Below are 23,045 nucleotides of genomic sequence, written 5' to 3'. Positions count from 1 at the left end.
CTCTTCCCTATCGTCCTCATCGATTACGGATCTAGATAGTAAGAAGCATAAAAGTATTAAGGGGACTGGCTGCTTTTAAGGCCGTGCTTTACTAATCGATGTTCCCTAAATCTCGGAATAGGTAGTTGATGTGTGCGGGCTGGGCGCCTGTAGAACGGAACCTCGTGGTCCTAGGAAACCGGAGGAAGACCTCAGAAGCCTACCATCCTCTGCGCTTGCCGCGTACTTGTCTAATTTAGAGCTCCTTGGTTGTCGGCGCCTTCATTTCTGTCCTTTCCGCCATGGCACAACTCCAGGCACGTTTCTACACCGAGAACAAGAAGTAAGTAAGGGTCTCAGCTCCTGTCCCTGCCTTCCCCAAGCCCATTGGTTTTAAGACCCCTTCGGTTGGGACCTCGCAGTCACTCACTGCCTTGGGGGCTTGACTGGGGAATATACATTAAAGAAGAAACAGGCAAGGTTTTAGTAAAATCAAAGCTGAAAGTTTAGTAACTTCATGCAAATAAGATAACCAGAGTGCCGAGTAGAAACAAAACTTCATTCGCCCTCCCCTTCCCGTGCCCCTCACTTCTGCAAACAGTGGACACGTCTTAGCTGGCTTCCCGAATCTCCGTTTTTCTACCCACTTTCGTGAGCTCTTACCTTGAATTGTGTCTGGAGGGAACAGGGTTTCGAGTTAGTTTTCTGAATGATGCACACACTGTTTATTTGAGGGGTGAACGGTAACAGTTCTGTTTACAGGCTGTCTGTTAATGGTGTCTCATGGTTTCTGAAAGAACGATTTCATTTGCTCTTCTCAACCACTGTAGAAACTGGATCTCTGAATATGGGGTTCGTAGAGCTGGTTTTTATTCCCGTGAAGTCAGCTCAGTTACTGACTTGATTGGGTATATTATGTGTGTGTGTCCTGTTTAGTATGATAAAAACAGTATGACCAAAAGCAGCTAGGAGAGAAAAGGGTTTATTTGGCTCACCGCTACAGTCATCATCAGAAGAAGCCAAGACAGGAATCTGAGGCAGGGACTGAACCAGAAACCATGGAGGAATGCTGCCTTATAGCTTGCTCTCCCCGTGCCTATTTTGAGACAGGGATGGGACTTCCTCCTTCATCAGTCATTAATCCAGAAAATGCTCCCACAGACTTGCCTACAGGCCTATCTAATGGAGGTATTTTCTTAATTGGAGTTCCCTCTTCTCAGATGACCTTAGCTTCTGTCGAATTGACAAAACTACCCAAGACTCTGTGTGTGTGTGTGTGTGTGTGTGTGTGTGTGTGTGTGTGTGTGTGTGTGTTTATACATATAGATGGCAAATGTACACACAGTATGTGTTGAGATTCAGGTGCATTATATTAGTGAAACTGCACAATCCACCCAATCTTTTTTTTTTTTTTTTTTTTTTTTTTTTTTTTTGGGAGAGAGGTTTGGAAAGGGGTTTTATTGAGGGGGGTTACAAGCAGAAAATAGATGACTTTGATCAAAGATCAATGACCACCCAATCTATTTTAGAAAAAAATCCATCATTCTTTATTTGCCACTTGGTCCCTTAAATCCTCCCCACCCAAGTCAACTACTTACTTAAACCTGTCTACCATCTATCTCCGTGTGTGTGTCCATTCTGGACATTTTGTATAATGAACTTAAACAAACTATGTGGTGTTTTATGGCTGGCATCTTTTGCTTACTGTGTGTGTGTGTTTTTTTTTTTTTATAGTTTAACCATAAACCAAAATATCATAATACCTCATTAATTTTTTTGGCTAAATAGTCCATCATATGGTTCATTTTCTCTTATTGTCTAGTTAGACATTTAGGTTGTTTCACTGTTTTACCTATAGTGGCTATGTAAGCATTAGTATATATTTTGTACGTGAACATGTGTAGTCCTAACTGGCCTGGAACTCACTGTGTAACCAAGGCTGGCCTCAGACCCACTGATCCACCGGCCTTTGCCTTCCAAATGCTGGGATTAAAAAGGCCCATGCCACCATGCTCAATGAACATGCTTTCATTGCTCTTTGGTGTATACCTAAAAGTGTAGTTTCTGGGTTGGGTAAGTCCATATTTAACTTTTAGAGCAACTGGCATGTGTTTTCCAAAGTAACTACACTGTTTTACATTACCGCCATCAGTGAATGAGGGTTCTTCTTTCTCTGTCTTCATCCTCACTTTGTTTGCATCCTGATGGGTATGAAGTGATATTCATTGTGGCTTGGTCCTGTGCCTGTTGGTCATTGCTCTTTCTCTAGAAGAACTATCTATTCAAATCCCTTGCCCTCTAAAAAAATGACTTTATTACTGAATTATAAATGTTCTTTTTATATATTGTATATATAAGTTCCTTACCAGATAAATTATTTACAAACATTTTCTTATTTCTCTGAGTCTCCTGTTTTGCCTCTGGTTATATAGATCTAACTAAATAAAGTACTGATGTTATTATTTAACTTGAACTGCTATAGTAGTTCCTTGCTGTCTACACAAAGAACTAAAAATTATTTCATAGTACATGGTATTTAAAACACTCTACATGTCTTTACCCTTACCTTTGAACACTGCCTAAAGCAAAATCACTGCCTGAAATAGGAGCAAGTTCCTTTGCTCTGCTGTTCATACTTTCCCACAGTCTCAATTCCAGACTATCCCTCCCTTACCTGTCTATCATCACTTTTTGTATCTGTGGCTTAAGAATGGTGCATCCTTTTTGGGTCCTGTACTTCCACCCCTTTTCTCTGGTGGAACGACTGATTTCTGATAGTCTCATCATTTATGGCACTGTGTTCACAGGGTTTCTTTGTGCTTGGTTCTTTTTATTTATTTTTGAGACAGGGTTTTTCTGTGTAGCTCTAGCTGCCCTGCAACTCTGTGTAGACCAGGCTGGCCTGGAACTCACAGAGATCCTCCTGTCTCTGCCTCACAAGTGCATGCTTGAGTCTCTAAGAATAAAGACACCTTACTTCATTTTCTTTAATGCCTTGTAGCAAATGTCTGACATGAAGTACCCAGTAAATAGTTGTTGAATGAATAAGTGCAGATTTGCCAAAATATTTGTAGACATAATACTGATGTATCATTTCCCTTTTATAGATATGCAATAGATGATGTCCCTTTCTCAATCCCTGCTGCCTCTGAAGTTGCTGACCTTAGTAACATCATCAATAAATTGCTGGGGACCAAAAATGGTAGGTATATATGCTCCAAAATGTTAGGAGAAGGCATAGTGCCACCAGCTATATATAAATTTGTTTTGGTTTTGTTTTTTGAATTTTTGGGTTTGTTTGTTTGTTTGAGGCATGGTTTCTCTCTATAACTCTGGCTTTCCTGGAACTTGCTCTGTAAACCAGGCGGCCTTAAACTCAGAGATCCACCTCCCTCTGCTCATAACTGTAACTTCAGGATCTAACACCGTCACACAGACATACATGCAGGTAAAACACCAATGCTCACAAAATAAAAATAAATTATTTAAAGAATAAATAAGGGCTAGAGAGATGGCTCAGTGAGTAAAGTGTTTATGTGGAAGCATGAAGACCAGCGTTCAGAACTCTAGCCCCCACATAAAGGACAGGTTGGTGTGGTAACTAGCCTATAACCTCTGAGAAGGGGGTCTGTAGAACAAGCTGGCCAGCCACACTAGTGAAACATGAAGCTGTTCAATGAGACCTTGCCTTAATGTTTAAGGTGGCAAATGAGCCAGAAAGACATTCATCATCAGCCTTGAACTTCCACACTCATGTACAGATGTGTGCTCACACAAGCATATGTAAAAAAGAATACACAAATAGTTATTGCATTCGTGTTGATGTGGTAGAAAATCTGACATATTACCAATCATTTAGGGTTCACTAATTTACATGATATAATAGAGGATAGAGGAATATATTAAAGATACTTTGTAGGGCCATGACATAGCTCAGCTAGCTAAGGATGTTTGCTGTCACCCGCAATGATGCAAGCCTAGGGACCTAAGTTTAATCCTCACAACCCAAGTAAAAGTGGAGAGACCCAGCTCCACAAAGTTGTCATCTGACCTCCACACTTGCCCACAAACACTTCATACACACATAAGGTAATAAAAATAAACTTAAAAAATATAAAGACACTTTGGAGATGTAATTAACCAAGCCCAGACTGTAAGAAATATAAGATAGTTGACTTACTTTCCTCAGTGAAGAAATGACGATTAAAAGGAGAGGGACTTGTACAGATTGAAGAAATACACTAACCAGTTAGGTGTCGGCTTTTAAAAAGCCTACTCTATAAAATGAGCAGCTGCACATGATGGTAAACACCTTCAGGCAATTCCAGTGCTCTTAGAGATCCAGACAATGAGCTGAGAGCTGTCTGTTTAGCCTCTAGAGGCTAGCCTGGGCTATGTAGTGAGTTTGAAGCCACTGTGGGCTACACAGTAAGACCCAGTTTCAAAATATAAATTAAAAAAAAAAAAAAACCACATGAATAGTAACGGAGTATTTGATAGTAACATAGTTAACATTGTGTTCTAAATCCTTATATTTTAGAGGTACATAATAAAGGCATTTACAAATGTAATAGTATGATTTCTGAGGTTTGCTTTAGAAGAAGCTGTCAAGAAAATGGAGATAGAGATAGAAATGATTATTCACAAGTTGTTTGTATTAGAGTAGAATGTGCGTGTTCACTGTTATTTATACTTTTGTATATGTTGTAAATTTTCTGTAGAACAAAAGCTTTTTAAAAATTAGATAATGGGCTTCAGATAGTATTCAAGCTATTGCCTAGCCTGTTGCCCTTTTGCAGTATACTCAATAAACCACTCTTCTAAGACAAGAAGAAATGAGATTAGTAGGGTGTAGTTAGTTCAGTGGTAGAAAATGTGCTTAGCATACATATAACCTGGGTTCAGGCCCCTAAATAATTATGCCACCATAAAATCAAGCATAAATCTACAGAGAAAAGTATATTAGTTCTTTAGAAATCATGTAGCCGAGTGGCATGGTGGTATATGACTTTGATCGAAGCACTCAGAAGGCAGAGTGCTCTGTGAGTTCAAGGCTAGCATGGTCTACTTAGTGAGTTCCAGGGCAAAGACCCTGTCTCAAAAAAATCAGCCGTTCAGTGGCAGTGCACACCTATAATCCCAGGACTTGGGAGACAGAGGCAGGCAGATCTTCGTGAGTTTGAGGCCAGCCTGTTTTACATAGCCGATACACAGAGAAACCTTGTCTTCAAAAAAAAAAATAAATAAAATAACAACAACAAAAGCCCAAATCATTCAGTATGCAGCTGTGCCATGAGAAGTTGTGGAGAAACTGGGATGCAATGGGCACTGCAGACATGATTGCTTCAGGGTCTCCATACCTATGGCTCTGATACTCTTAAGACCCTTACTCTTTTTCAGAGCTCCACAAACATGTCGAGTTCGATTTCCTTATCAAGGGCCAGTTTCTTCGAATGCCCTTGGTCAAACACATGGAACTGGAAAACATTTCATCGGTAAGTCCAAGAACTGCTTATGTTTGATTTAATACATGACTAAATATTTTGAGTAACTGCTTATAGAATCAGCCTAAATTGTTTTCAGCGCTCAAGAATATTTTGTTGTTGTTGTTTTGGTTTGTTTGTTTGGTTGGTTTTGGTTTTACAAGACAGGGTTTCTTTGTGTATTTATGTCTATCCTGGAATTTGCTCTGTAGAACAGGCTGGTCAGAGATCTTTCTGCCTCCCAAATGCTGGGATTAAAAGCATGTACCACCACCAACTGACTTTTTTGACCGTTTTTTATGGATCTTAGAAAACATTTTAAAATTACATTTACTTATTTACTTATTATATGGTTTATGTAGGTACCACAGCCTGCATGTGAAGGTCAGAGAACAATTAGTGGGAGAATGGGAATCAGTTCTCTTCTGTAGGTTCCAGGGATTGAAGTTAGGCTTGCTAGCAAGTGCCTTTGCTCACACACAGAAATTCGAACTTACGTTTCTATATAGTCATCTTTTAGACCCCCTTCTAAGCAGATTTTATTCAAGAAAATGAATTAATACAATCTTTAAATTTGTGAAAGCATGAGTAGGAAAAGGAATGACAAGTCTATGTATACTAATAAAACAGGAGCACAGCATTATTGCACACATCTCAGAAAATGCGGGTTAGGTTATAGTGATTGTGATACTCTACCTGTAATTTTTAAACTTTCTTGTTTCTTTTTGGTTTTTCCAGACAGGATTTCTCTGTGTAGCCCTGGCTGTCTTGAAACTCACTCTGTAGATCAGACTGGTCTCAAGAGATCTGCTTGCCTTTGCCCCCCAAGTGCAGGGGTTAAAGGTGTATACCACCACCACCCAGCAAACTTTCTTTAAAGTTGTTTTTATAATTAAGACTATCACCAAGCGCTGGACAGATGGCTCAGTGGTTAAAAACATTGACTCTCTTCCAGAGGATCGGGTTCAATTCCCAGCACCTACATGATTGCTAACAGCTGTTAGTAACTCAGTCCCAGGAGATCTGACTTCCTCTTCTGGCTTCCTTGGATAACTACATACACATGTACACACATATACATGCAGATAAGATACTTGTATGCACAGAATAAAAATAAATAAAATCTAAAACAAAAAGAATAGAGCCAAGAGTAATAGTGTATACCTTTAAATGTGCCAGCCTGGTCTACATGAGTTCTAAGCTAACCAGGGTTATATAGTGAGACCCTGTCTGGGGTTTTTTAAAACAGGGAATATATGGAGTCAGCAAGATGACTAACTGAGTAAAGGTGCTAACCATGAAGCCGGATAAGTCCAGTTCATTCCCAGGACCCACTTGGTAGAAGGAGAGAGCCAACCCCAACAAGTCATCCTTTGACCTCCATGTACACTTTGGAATACATGGATGCACACATACACACACACAAAAAAAAAATAGTAATTGTTTAGAGTATACTTTGTGATTTTAAAATATATGTAAGAGCAAGCATCATTTTAGCCATTTTTAAATGTACAGTTCAGTAATGTGAAGTACGGTACTGTGCAACTATCACACTGCCCATTTCCAGAACTCTCATCATCCTGAATGACACTCTCCTCGTTGAAAAATATGCTAGTATGATCTTTTTGTTTATCTAAATATTTTCTTACATAAAAGCTCTTTTGGGAACTAGGGGGAAGGTTCTCAGTAGTTAAGAGTATTTGCTATTCCAGAGGACCTGAGTATCTGAGTTCAGTTCCCACTACCCACATTGGGCAGCTGATAGCTGCCTATGATTCCAGCTCCAGAGGAATCTGATGCCTCTAGATTCCACCCAAACTCATGTTCACATGCCCACACATACACATACATAATTAACAATAAAAATAAATATTTTTTAAAACTCTCTTCTTATTCTCACTTTTAATATAAGTTTTCTGAGTCTTCTAACTTTTATATTCTTAGCTTAATGTAATATGAGGCCAAAGAAAATCTTGACTTTTTTAATGGCTCCCAAATTTTCTGTCTTCAAAGTAATATTTAAAACCTGTCCCCTGATTTATTTTCTGTTCTCTGTGTGACTAGGAAGAGGTTGTGGAACTAGAATACGTGGAAAAATACACCGCACCCCAGCCAGAGCAGTGCATGTTCCATGATGACTGGATAAGCTCAATTGAAGGGGCAGAAGAATGGTAAGCCATGGGAATGTGCTTTTTATTCATTCTTTCTCTCTCTCAAGATTTAAGTATTAGGTATACAGTGTTCTGTCTGCCTACCAGAAGATGGTTGTGAGCCACCATGTGGTTGCTGGGAATTGAACTAAGGACCTCTGGAAGAGCAGTCAGTGCTCCTAACCTCTGAGCCATCTCTCCAACCTGCTTTTTGTTTTCTTATATACATCTTTCAGTCTGTCATCCACAGTGTGACCGTTTCTCTCAGATTCCTTTTTCTTCATGAAATCAACTTTGTGCTTTGTGTATTGGTGACCACAACAAACAGGCTTTTGCAGTGTATTCAAGAAGAAAGTGTTTATTATTAGATTTTCTTTGTTTCAAAGTGTTGTGATATTTGTATTCTATGTAAGTCAGCAGTCATTGATATTTAAGACCAGAGATACCTACTGCTTCATAGAGGAGAAAAATTACTTTTTATGGCCACAAATCTCCCTGCCTACTACCATGAAGATTCAGATATGCTACTGTAGGGCTAACACTGGCAGCCTGGAGTAAAAGAGGTGTGTGTGTATGTCTTAGATCAGGGGTTTTCAACCTTCCTAATGCTTCAACCCTCATGTTGTGGTGACCCCCCAACCATAAATTATTTCATTGCTACTTCATAACTAAGTTTTGTTACTGCTTTGAATGGTAATTTAAATATTTGATATACAAGATATCTAATATATGTCTCCCAAAGAGGTCTAGACCCATGGGTTAAGAACCACTGTCTGTCTTTCTTTCTTTCTTTCTTTCTTTCTTTCTTTCTTTCTTTCTTTCTTTTTTCTTTCTTTCAGATAGGGTTTCTCTGTAGCTTTGGATCCTGTCCTGGAGTTCACTCTGTAGACCAGGCTGGCCTCAAACTCACATAGATCTGCCAGTCTCTGCCTCCCGAGTGCTGGGATTAAAAGCAAGTGCCACTGCCACCCAGCAAGGACTACTGTCCTAAGCAAATGACTACTCCTGATCATGATCCTAACAGGCTTATAGAAAAGACACCTTCGGAGTTGATCAAAGGGTTAGTTTCTGTCTTTCCTTGTGGGGACCATTTTGTTTTTATTCATTATTATGTTTTGTTGGGGGATGACACTGCACGTGCATAAAATGTGTGGCAGTCAGAAGACAGCTCTGCGAAGTTGGTTCTCGCTTTCCATCTTTACGCTGTTTACAGGGTTTGAACTCAGGTTGTTGGTTTTACAGCAAGTGCTTTATTGCTTAGCCATTTGTTATCCTGAAGCCTACTTATTCCAAAGAATAAGTACTTGGAATTATTATACAAAGGTCGGGGTTTTTTGGTTGTTATTTTATTTTGCTTTGTTTTTGTTTTATTTTTTGAGATAGTGTGTCCCTTTGTAGACCTGGCTGTTCTAGAACTTCATATGTAGACCAGGCTGGCCTCAGACTCAGAGAGAGATCTTCCTGCTTCTGTCTCCCAAGTGTTGGGATTAAAGGTGTGCTACCATTGCCTGACTTGGTTTTTCTTCTATTCTTCGTGATTTTCCCTTTTGCTTTGGTGGTGGTGGTGGTGGTGGTGGTGGTGGTGGTGGTGGTGTGTGTGTGTGTGTGTGTGTGTGTGTGTGTGTGTGTGTGTCTGTCTGTCTGTCTGTCTGTCTGTCTGTCTGTCTGTGTCTGTCTCTGTGTGGTACTGGACCATCAGATTGAGAGGCTTCTGCTTGCTGACCACTGAGCTGCATCTCGTCCCTGCTTTTCTCTTGCATAGTTTTCAGTGGTTAATTACAGAGCTTTAGGCTTTACACACAGTTTGCATTGCTTTGGTGAAATTTATAGCATTTGCAACAATAAAAGTGAGATCTCATATTGTTTTAGTGGTTCAAAAAATTAGTGTGACATCTGAACTGTTGTTATGCTTTGAAATTTTGTTCTTCATATTAAAGAGGATTTTACTCTCCAAAGTTTACTTTGCTATTGCCATATGAACAACTGATTTTCAGGGCTTCAGAAGTCATCTTTTTGTATTTCATAGCATTTTTTTTTCCCCATTGTAGGATCCTGTCTGGTTCTTATGATAAGACTTCTCGGATCTGGTCCTTGGAAGGAAAGTCAATAATGACAATTGTGGGACATACAGATGTGGTCAAAGATGTGGCTTGGGTGAAAAAAGGTAGGAGTCTACTTAAAAGGACTAATGAGTGTTTAAAATTGAACTAATTTTAGTCTAGCAAAAGAATGATTGAGTTAAAAATGCCTCAGTTGATACACCTCAGTCTTTCAGAAATGTACTCAAGAAGGAAAGTAATAAATACTATTTTTTGTTTTTTGAGACAGGGTTTTTCTGTATCCCTGGCTGTCCTGGAACTAGCTCTATAGACCAGGATGGCCTCAAACTCAAAGAAATCCACCTGCCTCTGCCTCCTGAGTGCTCAGATTAAAGGCAAGTATCACCAACCCCTGGCAAGAGTTAATTTTTTATTATTTATTTTTTAGTGAGAAGTTTTATTAGAAAGGAAAAAGGGAGGAAGAAAAGAGGTAAAGAGACAGAGACAGAGGACAAAAGAGGATCGAGAGACAGGAAAAGTCCTGTCTGTCCCATTGGAGCAGCAGGAGGGAGGAGGGAGAGACAGAGACACAGACACACACACACACACACACATACTCTTTTAAAGGAGTCCTTTGCACCTGTGTGCTAACCAGGGTACTGCCTGAGTGTCTTCTTCCAGATGACAGGGACAAGCCAGCATAATGTCTGAATCCTCACATTCCCACCTTTATTTATTATTTTAAAAGGTGAGGAGTTAGGTGTGGCGTGTTAGGGAATAAGGGGTTGAGTTCTCAAGACTACTTCTTGCTGACCTGGGGGGGGGTGTCGACCATCTTTGGGGGATTTGAAAACCTGGGGTGCTGCCATGTCCTGGGGTAGCTGGTTGTTTCATTGTAGTTCAGGTTGTATGGAACTCTAGTGCCTCTCAGACCTGTTTGGGTGGGTCTAATTCAGCTCCCTGGAACTTACAAGAATTCAGACATGGTGGTGGTGAATGGAAGAATCCAGAGATCCTTAGTTGGAAAAGTGACCAAGTTGAAGATTACAGAGTCCAGGCATATCTCAGACTGTCTTAAGCAGTAGGAAATGCCAGAAAAACCAGCCAAGTCACATACACCAAATGTTATGATAACATGAGGGGATCCTTGACGGATTCCATGGCAGGTGAGGGTGACTGAGGCAGAGGGACAAACATGCCAGGCAGAGCTTAATTGAGAAGTTTTAGTAGAAAGGGAAAGGGGGGGGAAGGAAAGAGAAAAGAGGTAAAGAGGCACAGAGACAGAGAGAGAACAGAAAAGGGAGACAGGAAAAATTCTGTCTGCCCCAGGGCAACAGCAGGAAAGAGAGAGAAAAAGAGAGCAAGAATTAATACTTTTTAAATCCATAGATTGCTGTTTGTTTCCCCCTGGTCCTGGAGACTGAATCCAGAACTTTGTGCATGCTGGGCAAGCATACTGCCACTGAGCCATAGTCCTAGCTCCAAATCCATAAATTTACGGAAGTAAATCTTTACTAAAATTATCTCGGTTATTAAGTATATTGAACATATTTTTCCTATTTTTAACGAATCTTCTCTTTTGGACAACAGCAGGGAGTGGGGAGGTGATATGGTCAGAGACTAGCTGTATAGCTTAAGTTTGCTAGAACTTGCTCTGCAGCCCAGACTGGCCTAAAACTTGCCACCCTCTGCCTAAGCCTCCTGAGGACTGGGATTACAGATGCACACTACTAGGCTAGGTTTAATAATTTTCCTTTTTTACTATGATAGCTTTCTTTTAAAAGCAGTCCATCTGATTTAGTATTAAAATATTCACAAAAATACTCAATGATGAAAAATAAGATGCAGTTAAGAGTTTGCACTAATTTGGTTTTTTTTTTTTTCCTCTTTTATTTAGACAATTTGTCCTGCTTACTACTGAGTGCCTCAATGGATCAGACTATTCTCTTATGGGAATGGAATGTGGAGAAGAACAAAGTAAAAGCCCTACATTGCTGCAGAGGTCATGCTGGGAGTGTGGATTCTATAGCTGTCAATAGCTCAGGAACTAAAGTGAGTAGTAGCCAGTGTGTTGCCACTGTTATGTAAAGCTAGAATTTCAGCAACTGATGAATAAACGTTGTGTGTTTGTGTGTGTGTGTGTGTGTGTGTGTGTGTGTGTGTGTGTGTGCAGTAACAAAGAATGTTTGATGCAGCCAAAGATAAAGGTTTATGATTTATCTTGAGTCACAGGGAGTTTTTGTGTTGTTGATTATAGATTTAAATGAGTTAATCATTCTTGTCTTTGGGCTAGGAAATTAGGAAACCTATATTTTGCTTATACATGGGCAGAAACTGATCTTCAGTTTGTTAAAGCTTCAGTTTGTGGTAACCAAAGAGAGAATGAACAAACCAGCACAAGAAGGTGATGATACACTTGGGCTCCAAGAACCCTCTGGAATGGAGGCTAAATATAGCTGGCATACCTCAACCTTCCCTGTGTTCCCAAGTCACCTTTGTTCAATTTGAACCATTTTCTGGTTTTGTCCACATGAAATACTAGCTAGTGTTATCCTGTACTATTTGTCTCAGGGGTGGATCTGTTTTGTTTACCTTAGGAAAAGTCTTAACTTCATTTCTCAGGATTTATTTATAAAGGTTCTAGAAGCAGAACAGATCTATTAGTGTAGTATAGGTTAGTTACCCAGTTTGATCTGAGCAGCTGTGCAGGAAACAGGTGCATATAAGCATGACAGCTGGTTGTCATGGAGATCAAGGTTACAGCTTCCAGAAGACTGGAAGCCAAGTATATGATTATCTAGTAGTAAAGGTTGCAGAGCCTATGTACAGAGAAATGAAACAAGCAAAGCAAAACTTTGAAAGTAAAATGGGGCCAGGGGACAAATAATGTAAGTTATTACATATGCTTTCTCCTTTGTATGTGTCTAGTTTTGCAGTGGCTCCTGGGATAAGATGCTAAAGATCTGGTCTACAGGTATAAATATTTTTTTGTGCTTTGACTTATTAATGTTTCTAGAATTTTAGTGAGGGACTTTTAATTCTCCTATTTGCTGTAAAAATAGACCAATGTTTTTTAGTATAACAAAGAGAAGTATAGTATGAAGACCAATTAGTATATTTCTGTTTTAAGATTTTTGATTCCTTTTTTTAACCCTATCACCTCCTTATTTAATAGTTTCTGATTTGCTACATATAGATCAAATTGTCTTAGATCTCTGAATGCATTTAATTAAATTTAATTAAACCTGGATATTCTATTTTGAATAATTTTGACTTATTTTAAGTCACTTAAAAATGAGTTTTGTGTGTCTGAAGAGGAGGCTCAGTGACTAAGAGGCTTGTTGCTCTTGCAGAGAACCCAGATTAGTTCAGGCACTTACATAGCAGCTCACAGTTGTCCTCAACTACAGTTTCAGGGGATCTGACACCTTCTGGATCCTGGACACCAGGCACAATCAGTATGCACCCATAAATGCAGGCAAAACATGCATACACATAACAATCTTTAAAAACGTTCTTTTGAGGCAGTGTCTTTTTATATATCTTTCACTATCTTGGAGCCTGGCACTGGCTGTATAGACCAGCCTGGCTTCAAACTTGTGATCCTCCTGCCTCTGCATCTCAAATGTTGGGATTATAATCATGTACCACCATTCCTAGCTTACTTTGAAAATACAGATTAAAAACACAGTGAAGGTGAGGACAGATTCTTGAAAGAGGTTAGAAAATGGTGATGGGAACAGAAGAAGAGGGGATCCCACACAAATTCTTAAATTTTGAGACCTAACAGCTAGGACTATTTCTTCATATGTAAAAAGTTCAGAAAACCCATTACTTCTGTAATCTAGTTAGGAAAAAGTAAATCACTATTCATAAAAGGTACAAAATATTAAAATCTATAGTTTCAGTCTTAACTAAATGATGTTTATAACAGATATTTTCAAAAAAAAAAAAAAAAAACCGAAACATCCAAATGACCTGGAAATATAACCCATTGATATAGTGTCTGCCTGCCTGGCTCTGGCTTTGATCTCTAGCACCACAAAACAACTATGAAGGATTTTTCTTTTTTAAAACAGGAAATGAGATTAAACATGGCTGAAGTACATCTTCTACCTGTGTGTACCTTATTTTCTGCATGGCAGAAATACAGGATGGTCATAGTAACTTAGTCTGGATTGAACTGGACGCAGCTTTTCATAATTATGATGAAATGGTCCATATTTTTAACAATGACCATAAAAAACAGAGTAAGATTTCCAACTGCTTAATTTTTAAATATGCTTTTAAAATAAGTCCTTGTCCATGTTTGGTTGTCAATCCAGGAAATGTTTATGCTTTTGGTGCTACCAAGGGTCAAGTCTAGTACCATGTGCATGCTGGTTAGGTGCTTTACCACTGAATTACAGTCCTCCAGAGGTCAGATACAGTGCTCATATACAGTTTTGTGTTAACCAAAACAATAAGGAATACACATTTCCTAATAAATAAAAAAAGAAAGAAAACAGTATACCCAGAATATAGGACATTATTGCAGTTTGACTAAAATTTTCAATATTAAATATTATTCTCCATGATGCAGTCCCTACAGATGAAGAAGATGAAATGGAAGAATCCACAAATCGGCCAAGAAAGAAACAGAAAACAGAGCAATTGGGACTAACAAGGGTAAGTTTGTTTTTGTTTTTATTTTAATTAAAATATAATCACATTATTTTCTCCTTTCCCTTTCCAACCTCTAACTCCTTCCATGTATACACCCCCCCCCCAAATTCCTGGCCTCTCTTTCATTCATTGTTATTGTTACCTATATGTATAAATACTATAATACAACCTGCTGAGTTCCTTTAGTGTTTCTTGTATCTATTTGATTTCAGAACTGACCACTTGATCTTGGATAACCAATTAGGAAGTTCGTCTCTAGAAGAGAATACTTCTCTCATTCTCAGCATTCCTTAGTTGCCTGTAGTTCTTTGTCTAAGAGTGAGGCCTCATGAGATTTCCACCTTCCATGTGCATGGTTATTGATAGTGTTCTTGTTGAGGTCTTTAGGCAGCCATATTGTTGAGGCTGTTACTGATGACGCTTCCCTGTCATTATTAAGAGAGACAGTCTCACAGCAGATTGCCTGATCCTCGGGCTCTTAACAACCTTTTGTTCCCTCTTCTACGATGTTCCCTGAGCCTTAGGTGCGGGAGTTGTGTTGTAGATGTGTCTATTGGGGCTGGCCGCCCTATGGTTAGTTATTTTCTGTATTTGACTAGTTGTCATTTTCTGTAATGGTCTCTATTAAAGGGTACGAATTTGTGAGATTTGACTATATTTGGCTTTGATCTGTTAGAAAATATAATTCAACAGTCTTTATTTTAATTAATTATTTTTATTTTTATATGCATTGGTGTTTTGCCTGTGTAAGGGTGTTGGATCCCCTGGAACTGTAGTTACAGACAGTTATGAGCCACCATATGGGTCCTGGGAATTGAACCCCAGGTTCTTTGAAGAGCAATCAGTGTTCTTAACTGTTGAGCCAGCTCTCCACACACACTCCTGCCCTTTTGTTTGTTTGTTTATATTCTCTTCTATCTTGTTGCTTCAACCATGATTATGCTTTCTTTATGTATGTACTGTTTTCTGAGACTTAGAATATTGTAACCTGAATCAAGTTTACAGAGTGGTAGGCCTGTCATGGTACATTTTAATCAGTAACATGACAGTAATTACCTGTTTAATACTATTTATTTCATATACTGAAGATAAAATTCATTTTAGAGCTGTCAGTTGTACCCTGAGTCACTAGAAATCATTAATGTGAAGTTTAATTTTATTATCTAGCAGTTAGAACTCATTAAACAAAGTTTGTTTGTTTAGGTAGATTTGGAACTCACTGGCTTAGGCTGGTCTCAAATTTATAGCAGTTCTTCAGCTTCTTGGTTGCTGGGATTCAAGTATGCATCATGATATCTGTTTTTTTTTTTTTTTTTACTTCACCTAAAATCTAACTGACAATGATTAAACATATTTGATATAATTAGATACTTATACATAATGACTATCATGTTCAAATTGCTCTATCAATCACCACCCTTGGTACACTAGATCTTCAATTTTTTCATTTCCCCTTCTCTACCAAATCTGGCAATGACTGTTCTACTGTCTGCTTTTATGAGCCTTTGAACCTGTTTTGTTATAAAGATATTTGTTATGTGAGCTAACCTCTTTTATTTACTGGAAAGGGAAATACTGAGTCAACTATGCCATTGAGTATATGACCATGCATTAGTTATTGTATTCTTCACTAACATAAATATAAAAATTTAAGATGGGGCTGGAGAAATGGCTCAGCAGTTAAAGACACTAGCTGCTCTTCCAGAGGACCCAGGTTCATTTCTTAGTCCCAAAGGACTGCTCACAATTTCCTGAAACTCCAGATTCAGAGGGTCGGTTGCTCTCTTCTGGCCTCCTCTTGCATCAGGCATGCATATTGTGTACAGTGCAGACAGAACACCCATAACACATAAAACATCAAAATAAAATGATCATAAATGATTACTGAAGAACACCCATAACACATAAAACATCAAAATAAAATGATCATAAATGATTACTGAAATCAGAATTGTTTCTGTTTTATGTTTGTTTTTAATTAAAGTTTGACATACATAAAGAAACTTTAAATGTGCTAGGCAATGGTGGTGCACACCTTTAATTCCAGCACTTGGAAGGCAGAGGCAGGCAGATCTCTTTGAGTTTGAGGCCAGCTTTAGTCTACAGAGTGAGTGTTCCAGGACAGCCAGGGCTACACAGAGAAACCCTGTCTCAACAAAACAAGCAAATATCAATCAGTAATAGATAAATAGATAAAAACATTTTTTAACGCTATGAAAGAAGATACATTATGCTTACAAATTAGAATCTTAAGAAAGAGGATTTAACTTAGCACCGCATATATGCTAGACAGGTGCTGTACCATTAGTGCTTGTTGAATGTTAGGTGTTGTAAGTTTCCAAGTTCAAGTTCCACATGCGTACCAGTACTTGATATACCTGGCCTACATTATCTAATGTATACTTAATTTATACCTCCTTCCAAGAAAGAACAACTCATGTATAACTCAAGCTTACCTGAAATTTCTGACTCAAGTGATCCTCTTGCTGTAACCTTTCTGGTATCCAAAACTACAAGGCTTGCCTCACTGCATCTAGCTTCATACTAACATATAAATTTATCTTAAAATGTATTATTTTTGTGAATATGGGTGTTTTGCCTGCATGTATGTCTCTATACTATATGCATTCTGTTGCTTGAGGAGACCAGAAGAGGGCATCAGATCCTCTGGGACTGTGACTACAGACTATCAGCTACCATGTGGGTGCTGAGAATTGAACCCAGGTCCTCTGGGAGAGTAGCCAGTGCTCTAAACTACTGAGCCATCACTCTATCCCCTAATTTACTTTTTACAAAGTACATCATTTAGACCTGGACATGCTGTCACATGTCTATAATCCCAGCACTAGGGAGGTGGAGGCAGGAGGACTGGGAGTTATAGGCTAACTTCAATTACATGGTAAGTTAGGAGTCAGCCTCAGCTATCTGAAACCCTGTCTGAAAATAGACAAAAACAAAAAAGTATGTAAAACTGTACTTTTGTTTATATACAGTAGAATATAATTTAAGCTCTAGTTAGCACTTTGGTATTAAATTGTGAAATCCCTGGTTCATATTTTTAGTTTGTTTAAATGTAGAAACCAGGGGTTTCAAGATTTTCTTTTTTAATTAATTTCTGTGGTATGTAGTTGTGTGTGTGTGTGTGTGTGTGTGTGTGTGTGTGTGTGTTGGTGTGTGTGTGTTGGCATGTTTGTTGGCATGTGTGTGAAATCAGAAGACAGTTTATGGGAATTGGTTCTCCTTCAGAAATCTGGGTCCCTTTATTAAACTTATATCACTCCTCATTGACAGTCTTGGAGGATTACTATAAAAACAAAATAATCCACTGGGCAAAAACTCTGGCCTATCTACTTTGGACATTATGGCCTCAAATTTAGAGATCCACCTGCCCCTGCCTCCTGAGTACTGGGATAAAGATGTGTGCCACCATACCTGACCTTAAAAATCTGCTTTTGTTTCAGTAACTCTGTGGTGATAATGTTTTTCCCTTTTGGGGACCTTTCATTTCTAGACTCCCTTGGTGACCCTCTCTGGCCACACAGAAGCAATTTCCTCAGTACTTTGGTCAGATGCCGAAGAAATCTGCAGTGCATCTTGGGATCACACAATTAGAGTGTGGGATGCTGAGTCTGGTGGTCTTAAGTCAACTTTGGTAAGACTAAATTTTGGTTTCCCTCTGATTAACAGTGCTCTTTTCAGTAATAAATTTCTAAAGGTGGTTACTTTTAGCCCTCTGTAATTAAATATGCTTTTCTTTTTCTTTTTTTTTTTTTTTTTTCAGACAGGAAACAAAGTGTTTAATTGTATTTCCTATTCTCCCCTCTGTAAACGTTTGGCATCTGGAAGCACAGATAGGCATATTAGACTGTGGGATCCCCGAACTAAAGGTGTGCTGTATCCAGTGGTGAATATTCAAAAAAAAATTTTAAAGATAAGTTTCTACAAATATTCTTTAGGTGGTATTTTCTGCTTCTCTTTCCTAAAATCCATTGCATTTTCTTTTTCTTCATTCAGATGGTTCTTTGGTGTCGCTGTCCCTCACCTCACATACAGGCTGGGTTACATCAGTGAAGTGGTCTCCTACCCATGAACAGCAGCTGATTTCAGGCTCTTTAGATAACATTGTCAAGCTGTGGGATACAAGAAGGTAAATGTTGGGACCGAAGGCATGGCTTAACATTTAAGAGCACTTGCTATACTTTCAGAAGACCCAAGTTTGGTTCATTCTATCTGATGTGACAGATACTAATACTCAAAAAAAAAATCCCAGGATTGGGCTGCAGGCATAGATCAGTAAGTAAAGTGTTTGCTTTGCATGAGTGAAGATCCCAGAACTCAAAGTGGATGGTGGTAGGTGTGCTGATAATCTTAGCACTGGGGAGACAAGACAGGGGAATACCTGGATACTGCTAGCTAGCCTAGCTTACTTAGTGAGTCTCAGGCTAGTGAGAGATCTTTCCTCAAAAGAAAACAGGTAGATAGCACCTGAGAAATAAACCCAGGTTTGTCCTCTTACCTACATACATGTGATCCTGTATGTACATGTAAACACATGCATTGCACAGATATACTTACAAAGCCCAGGAACAAAGGCATTTTATTCTTGTTAATATGTTTTTTTGCTTATTTTTGTAGCACAAACAATAAAAACCCAAAGAGAGATAGATATTGGGGTTCAAGCTGAAGATCAGAAAAGCAAAGCAGCCAGCCACTAGAGAGTTCTAACCTCTACCAAGGCAGGGGTGATCCTATCCTCAACATGACTACAGACTGAATACTGCAGTCTTGTCTTCACCCACCTTATGTTCCTCTCTAGTGCTGGGATTAAAGGTGTTTACCACCACCACCCAGCTTCTATGGCTACCTAGTGTGGCTGCTGGAATTAAAGGTGTGTACCACCACTGCCTGGCCTATGTGACTGACTACTGTGGCAGCTTTGCACTCTGATCTTCAGACAAGCTTTATTTGTTAGATCACAAATAAAATATTACCACATATTTTTACTCCTTTTTTAAAAATAAAGCCACAGCTTATAAAAATCCATCTTTCTGACCTTCTCATAAAGCAGGAGAAAAAGTTTTAATTACCCAGAACTTTAATAGAAATTCTGATAATGAAAGATACAATGAAAATATGTGTCTTTAAAGATAATTAGTTGCCAGAGCAATCTTACTCATAGGTTAATATTGTGATACAGAATGTCTACCTTAAAATATAACAATAACTTAGAAGAGGCAACTTTAACTGTGTACCCATTTGTGTATCTTTTTTACCTTAAATATGCCCTCAAACATTTTATGATATCTTAGAGGGCTTAGATGTCTTAATTAACATTTTATATGATAATTAACATAGTTTCTGGTAACAGCAAATAATTATTATGAACAAAGCATAAGATAGCACAGCTGCATTTTGTCAAGACTTTATCTCTGAAGAAATTTCAGTAGCAAGTCACGAATTTTGAAGGTATGTACATGTCAAGCAGGACTTGGCAAGGCTTTGAGGGTTTGGTCAAGAAACCAAGAGTAGAAGCTGAAAAACCATTGCTATTCAAGAGACAGGTTAGGGAGCATAGAATGTAGTGATAGCATCAGAAATAAGTGATTTTGTTCTAGGAATATCTTGAATTTAGGTCTTTGGCAAGATTAATTTCTTATGAGCTAAATGTGAAGATGGGAATCAAAGAAAATTATCCATATTTTCTACTTGAGTGATAGGGTATATGGTAATGCTACATACTGTGATAAGAAAAAGTGGAGAAAAATGGGGCTGGAGAAATGGCTCAGTGGTAAGAATAATGGCTGTTCTTGCAGGGGACCTGGGATGGCTCCCAGCACCCACATGGTGGCCACACCTGCATGAATATATGGTGCACAAACATATACACAGGCAAACACCCATACACAAAATAAAAATACATAATTGTTTTTATATTTTAGAAAAATAGGTTTACAAAGGAAGTTTGAGAGTTTTGATTTGATTGTGTTCATTGCCCACTAAATTTCATGTACTTAGATATAATGACACATCTAACTCAAGGGAAAAATTTGGGATAGAAATATAAAGTGTAGAAGTATGAAACGGGTCTTATTTTCAAGGTTTTTACATCTGAATGGTATTTTTCTTGAGTGTTTACATCTGCAGTAAAACCCAGCAAAATCTAGAGAAAAGTATTAGTAATTATTCTTATGTGTGTATTAAAACCCTGAATACACTTAACGCGTGCGCTTTCGCCTTCAGTGCTAAGGCTCCTCTCTATGATCTGGCTGCTCATGAAGATAAAGTTCTAACTGTGGACTGGACAGACACAGGGGTAAGGATGTACAAGTTACTTGGTGAAGAAAAAGGTAGGATAGACCTGATGTTCAAAGTTAACAGGATCTTTTGGTTTGGTTTGGTTTTTCCTCTCACTGTCTGGAACTCACTGTGTAGACCCTGCTGGTTTCAAATTCAGAGATCTACCTGTCTCTGCCTCCTTCCTGAGTGCTGGAATTAAAGGTATGTGCTACCACTGCCCAGCTTTGATTTTTTTATATAATTGTTTTTACATCGCATACCAAAAAAAAAAAAACCTAAACTAAAAACAGATTTGCTCTTTAGTTATTTTAACAGTAATAAAAGTTGAGGATTTTAAAACAGGTCTTTTTCCCCCTGAATATCATTTTGCTTCTTTTGGTAGTCCTAGGAACTGAACCCCAGGCTTCTCACCATGCTAGGCAAGTAGTCTACTACTTGGCTATATACCTAGCCCTGTTTTTTTTTTTTTTTTAGTTTTTCCTTTCCTTTTTTTAAACATAGAGTCTTATGGGGCCAGGCTGTCTTTGCGTTTATTGTATAGCTGAGGGTAACCTTGAACTGATTTCTCCTGTCTCCACTTCTCAAATGCTGGGGTTATAGGCATGAACCTGTCAAAGTTGCCAGGGCTAGCTTGGAATTTACTCTAGCATAGACAGACCTTAAACTTGTGATCTGCTGCCTCAGCCTTCTTAGTAGCTGGTCTTATAAAACTGTGTTGACCCAGGTACTCATGAATATCTTAATGAGACATTACAAATCTCATATGGTCCATAAATTCACTACTTCAGATTGATGGTATCACAGTATTTCTTGTTTGAAATACCTGTTTTAGAAGCTTTTTTGTGTTTTGTTTTTGTTAGAGTAGGTCTTGAGATATATATATATCCATCCATCTATCCATCCCTGGCTGTCCTCCATCTTACAGCAGCCACCTTCACCTCCACCTTCTGAGTGCTAGAATTACAGGTGTATTTTACACTATTAAACTTATATAATGTATTTTACATAGTAAATATGGATTATAAAATGTACTTAAAGAATTACAATCATTTTTATGTGCATTATATAAGCTCTTGTTGCCCAAGAATTCTTTCAGGATGTAGGTCCTAGAGCTACTTGGTATAACTTGCAGTGTATATTTTCCTGCAAATAATACACCCTTTTAAAAACTTGGTATATTTCTGAGTGTGGTAGTTCACGCCTATTATCCCAGATCTGAGGAGACTGAAGCAGGAAGATTGATGCAAATTTGAGACCAGTTTAGTATAAAACCTGTCTTCAAAAAGCAAATGAAATCTTTGTATTTTAAAAGGATAAAGCTATTTTAGCTTATTATATATCTTGGCAAATACTTCATTGGAAGTACATAGCATACTATGTCTCAACCAAAATGATTAATTGCTTTTAATATTTTATATACTATCTAGTGATGCAGATTGAGCATTCCTTATCTGAAATGCTTTAGACTAAAAGCATTTCAGACTTTGGAATATTTGCACACTTATGAAATTTCTTAGAATGGGACCCAAATCTAAATGTGAACTTCTTTTTTGTGTGTCTGCCAAGCTGTGGGCTGTTTAGCTTTTTATTAGGCCAATCAGGCGCCTTAAGGCAGGCAAAGCAACACATCTTTACATCATTAAAATTGGTCCAGAACCTTAGGTGTGCTCAGCGTGTGCTCCACCTGTGAGCTACACCTCCAACCCACATTGCAGATCTTTGGATTGGGGATGCTCAACCTAGTTGTAGAGACATTTGTTCTCTTACATACTATGTTTCAAGCTGCACAATTTTACACCAAATCATTTGTATGTATATGACATTGAAGTAGAAACAAAACTGTTTGGGAGGAAGCAAACCTCTATACCAATGGAAAATATGGTCAAAGTACAGGATATGCATACTGTGTGAACAATGTCTTGCCAGGCAGTGGTAGCATATGCATTTAATCCTAGCAATGGAGAGGCAGAGGCAGGTGTATCTCATGAGTTCAAGGACAGCTTGGTCTACAGAGTGAGTTCAAGGACAGCCTAGGGCTCCACAGAGAAACCCTGTCTTGAATAACCAAAACAAAATCAAAGTCATATTTAATCATGTCTAACTACTGTATATTTGTATTTACTTTTCTCTTTCTCTTTACACAGCTACTTCTGAGTGGAGGAGCAGACAACAAATTGTATTCCTACAGATATTCACCTACAACTTCCCATGTAGGGGCTTGAAAATGAATGATTGATCAAAGACTTTCTTGTTGGGTTGTTTTTTATTTAGTGTCTTATTGTTGTGTCATAAACAATGTGAATGAAATTGTAGAGGGCTGGGATGTAGCTCAGTTGGGAGAGGGCTTGCCTAAAATGTGCAAAGCCCTGAGTACTCTAACACTTTGAAAGAAAGTCAGTATGATTCTATATTCCTGTAACCCTAGGACCTGG

At 38.4% G+C, this 23,045-nt stretch overlaps 1 protein-coding gene across 1 annotated transcript; it reads left to right on the top strand.

Annotated features, from left to right (window-relative positions):
- The first annotated feature begins 183 nt into the window (after nucleotides 1–183).
- Wdr12 (WD repeat domain 12) lies at nucleotides 184–22,856 on the top strand. Its single transcript, XM_051190292.1, has 13 exons — nucleotides 184–322; nucleotides 3,087–3,181; nucleotides 5,380–5,474; nucleotides 7,527–7,633; nucleotides 9,661–9,776; nucleotides 11,549–11,703; nucleotides 12,580–12,625; nucleotides 14,234–14,319; nucleotides 17,828–17,968; nucleotides 18,098–18,203; nucleotides 18,331–18,463; nucleotides 20,557–20,629; nucleotides 22,758–22,856. The coding sequence occupies exons 1-13, from the start codon at nucleotides 282–284 to the stop codon at nucleotides 22,833–22,835; spliced, it is 1,272 nt and encodes a 423-aa protein (XP_051046249.1). The 5' UTR covers nucleotides 184–281; the 3' UTR covers nucleotides 22,836–22,856.
- The last annotated feature ends 189 nt before the right edge of the window (nucleotides 22,857–23,045 follow it).

This window comes from Phodopus roborovskii, unplaced genomic scaffold (genome assembly GCF_943737965.1).
Source record: "Phodopus roborovskii unplaced genomic scaffold, PHOROB, whole genome shotgun sequence".
Taxonomy (NCBI): Eukaryota; Metazoa; Chordata; class Mammalia; order Rodentia; family Cricetidae; genus Phodopus; species Phodopus roborovskii.
The sequence above is the reverse complement of the archived record's forward strand: the minus strand, read 5'-3'. Positions and strand labels throughout refer to the sequence as shown.

Coding starts and splice junctions, on each gene's coding strand:
- Wdr12 (XM_051190292.1), top strand. CDS start 282: ATGGCACAACTCCAGGCACGTTTCTACACCGAGAACAAGAA. Junction 3,182..5,379: donor ATTGCTGGGGACCAAAAATG/GTAGGTATATAT, acceptor ACTCTTTTTCAG/AGCTCCACAAACATGTCGAG. Junction 12,626..14,233: donor GCTAAAGATCTGGTCTACAG/GTATAAATATTT, acceptor TCCATGATGCAG/TCCCTACAGATGAAGAAGAT.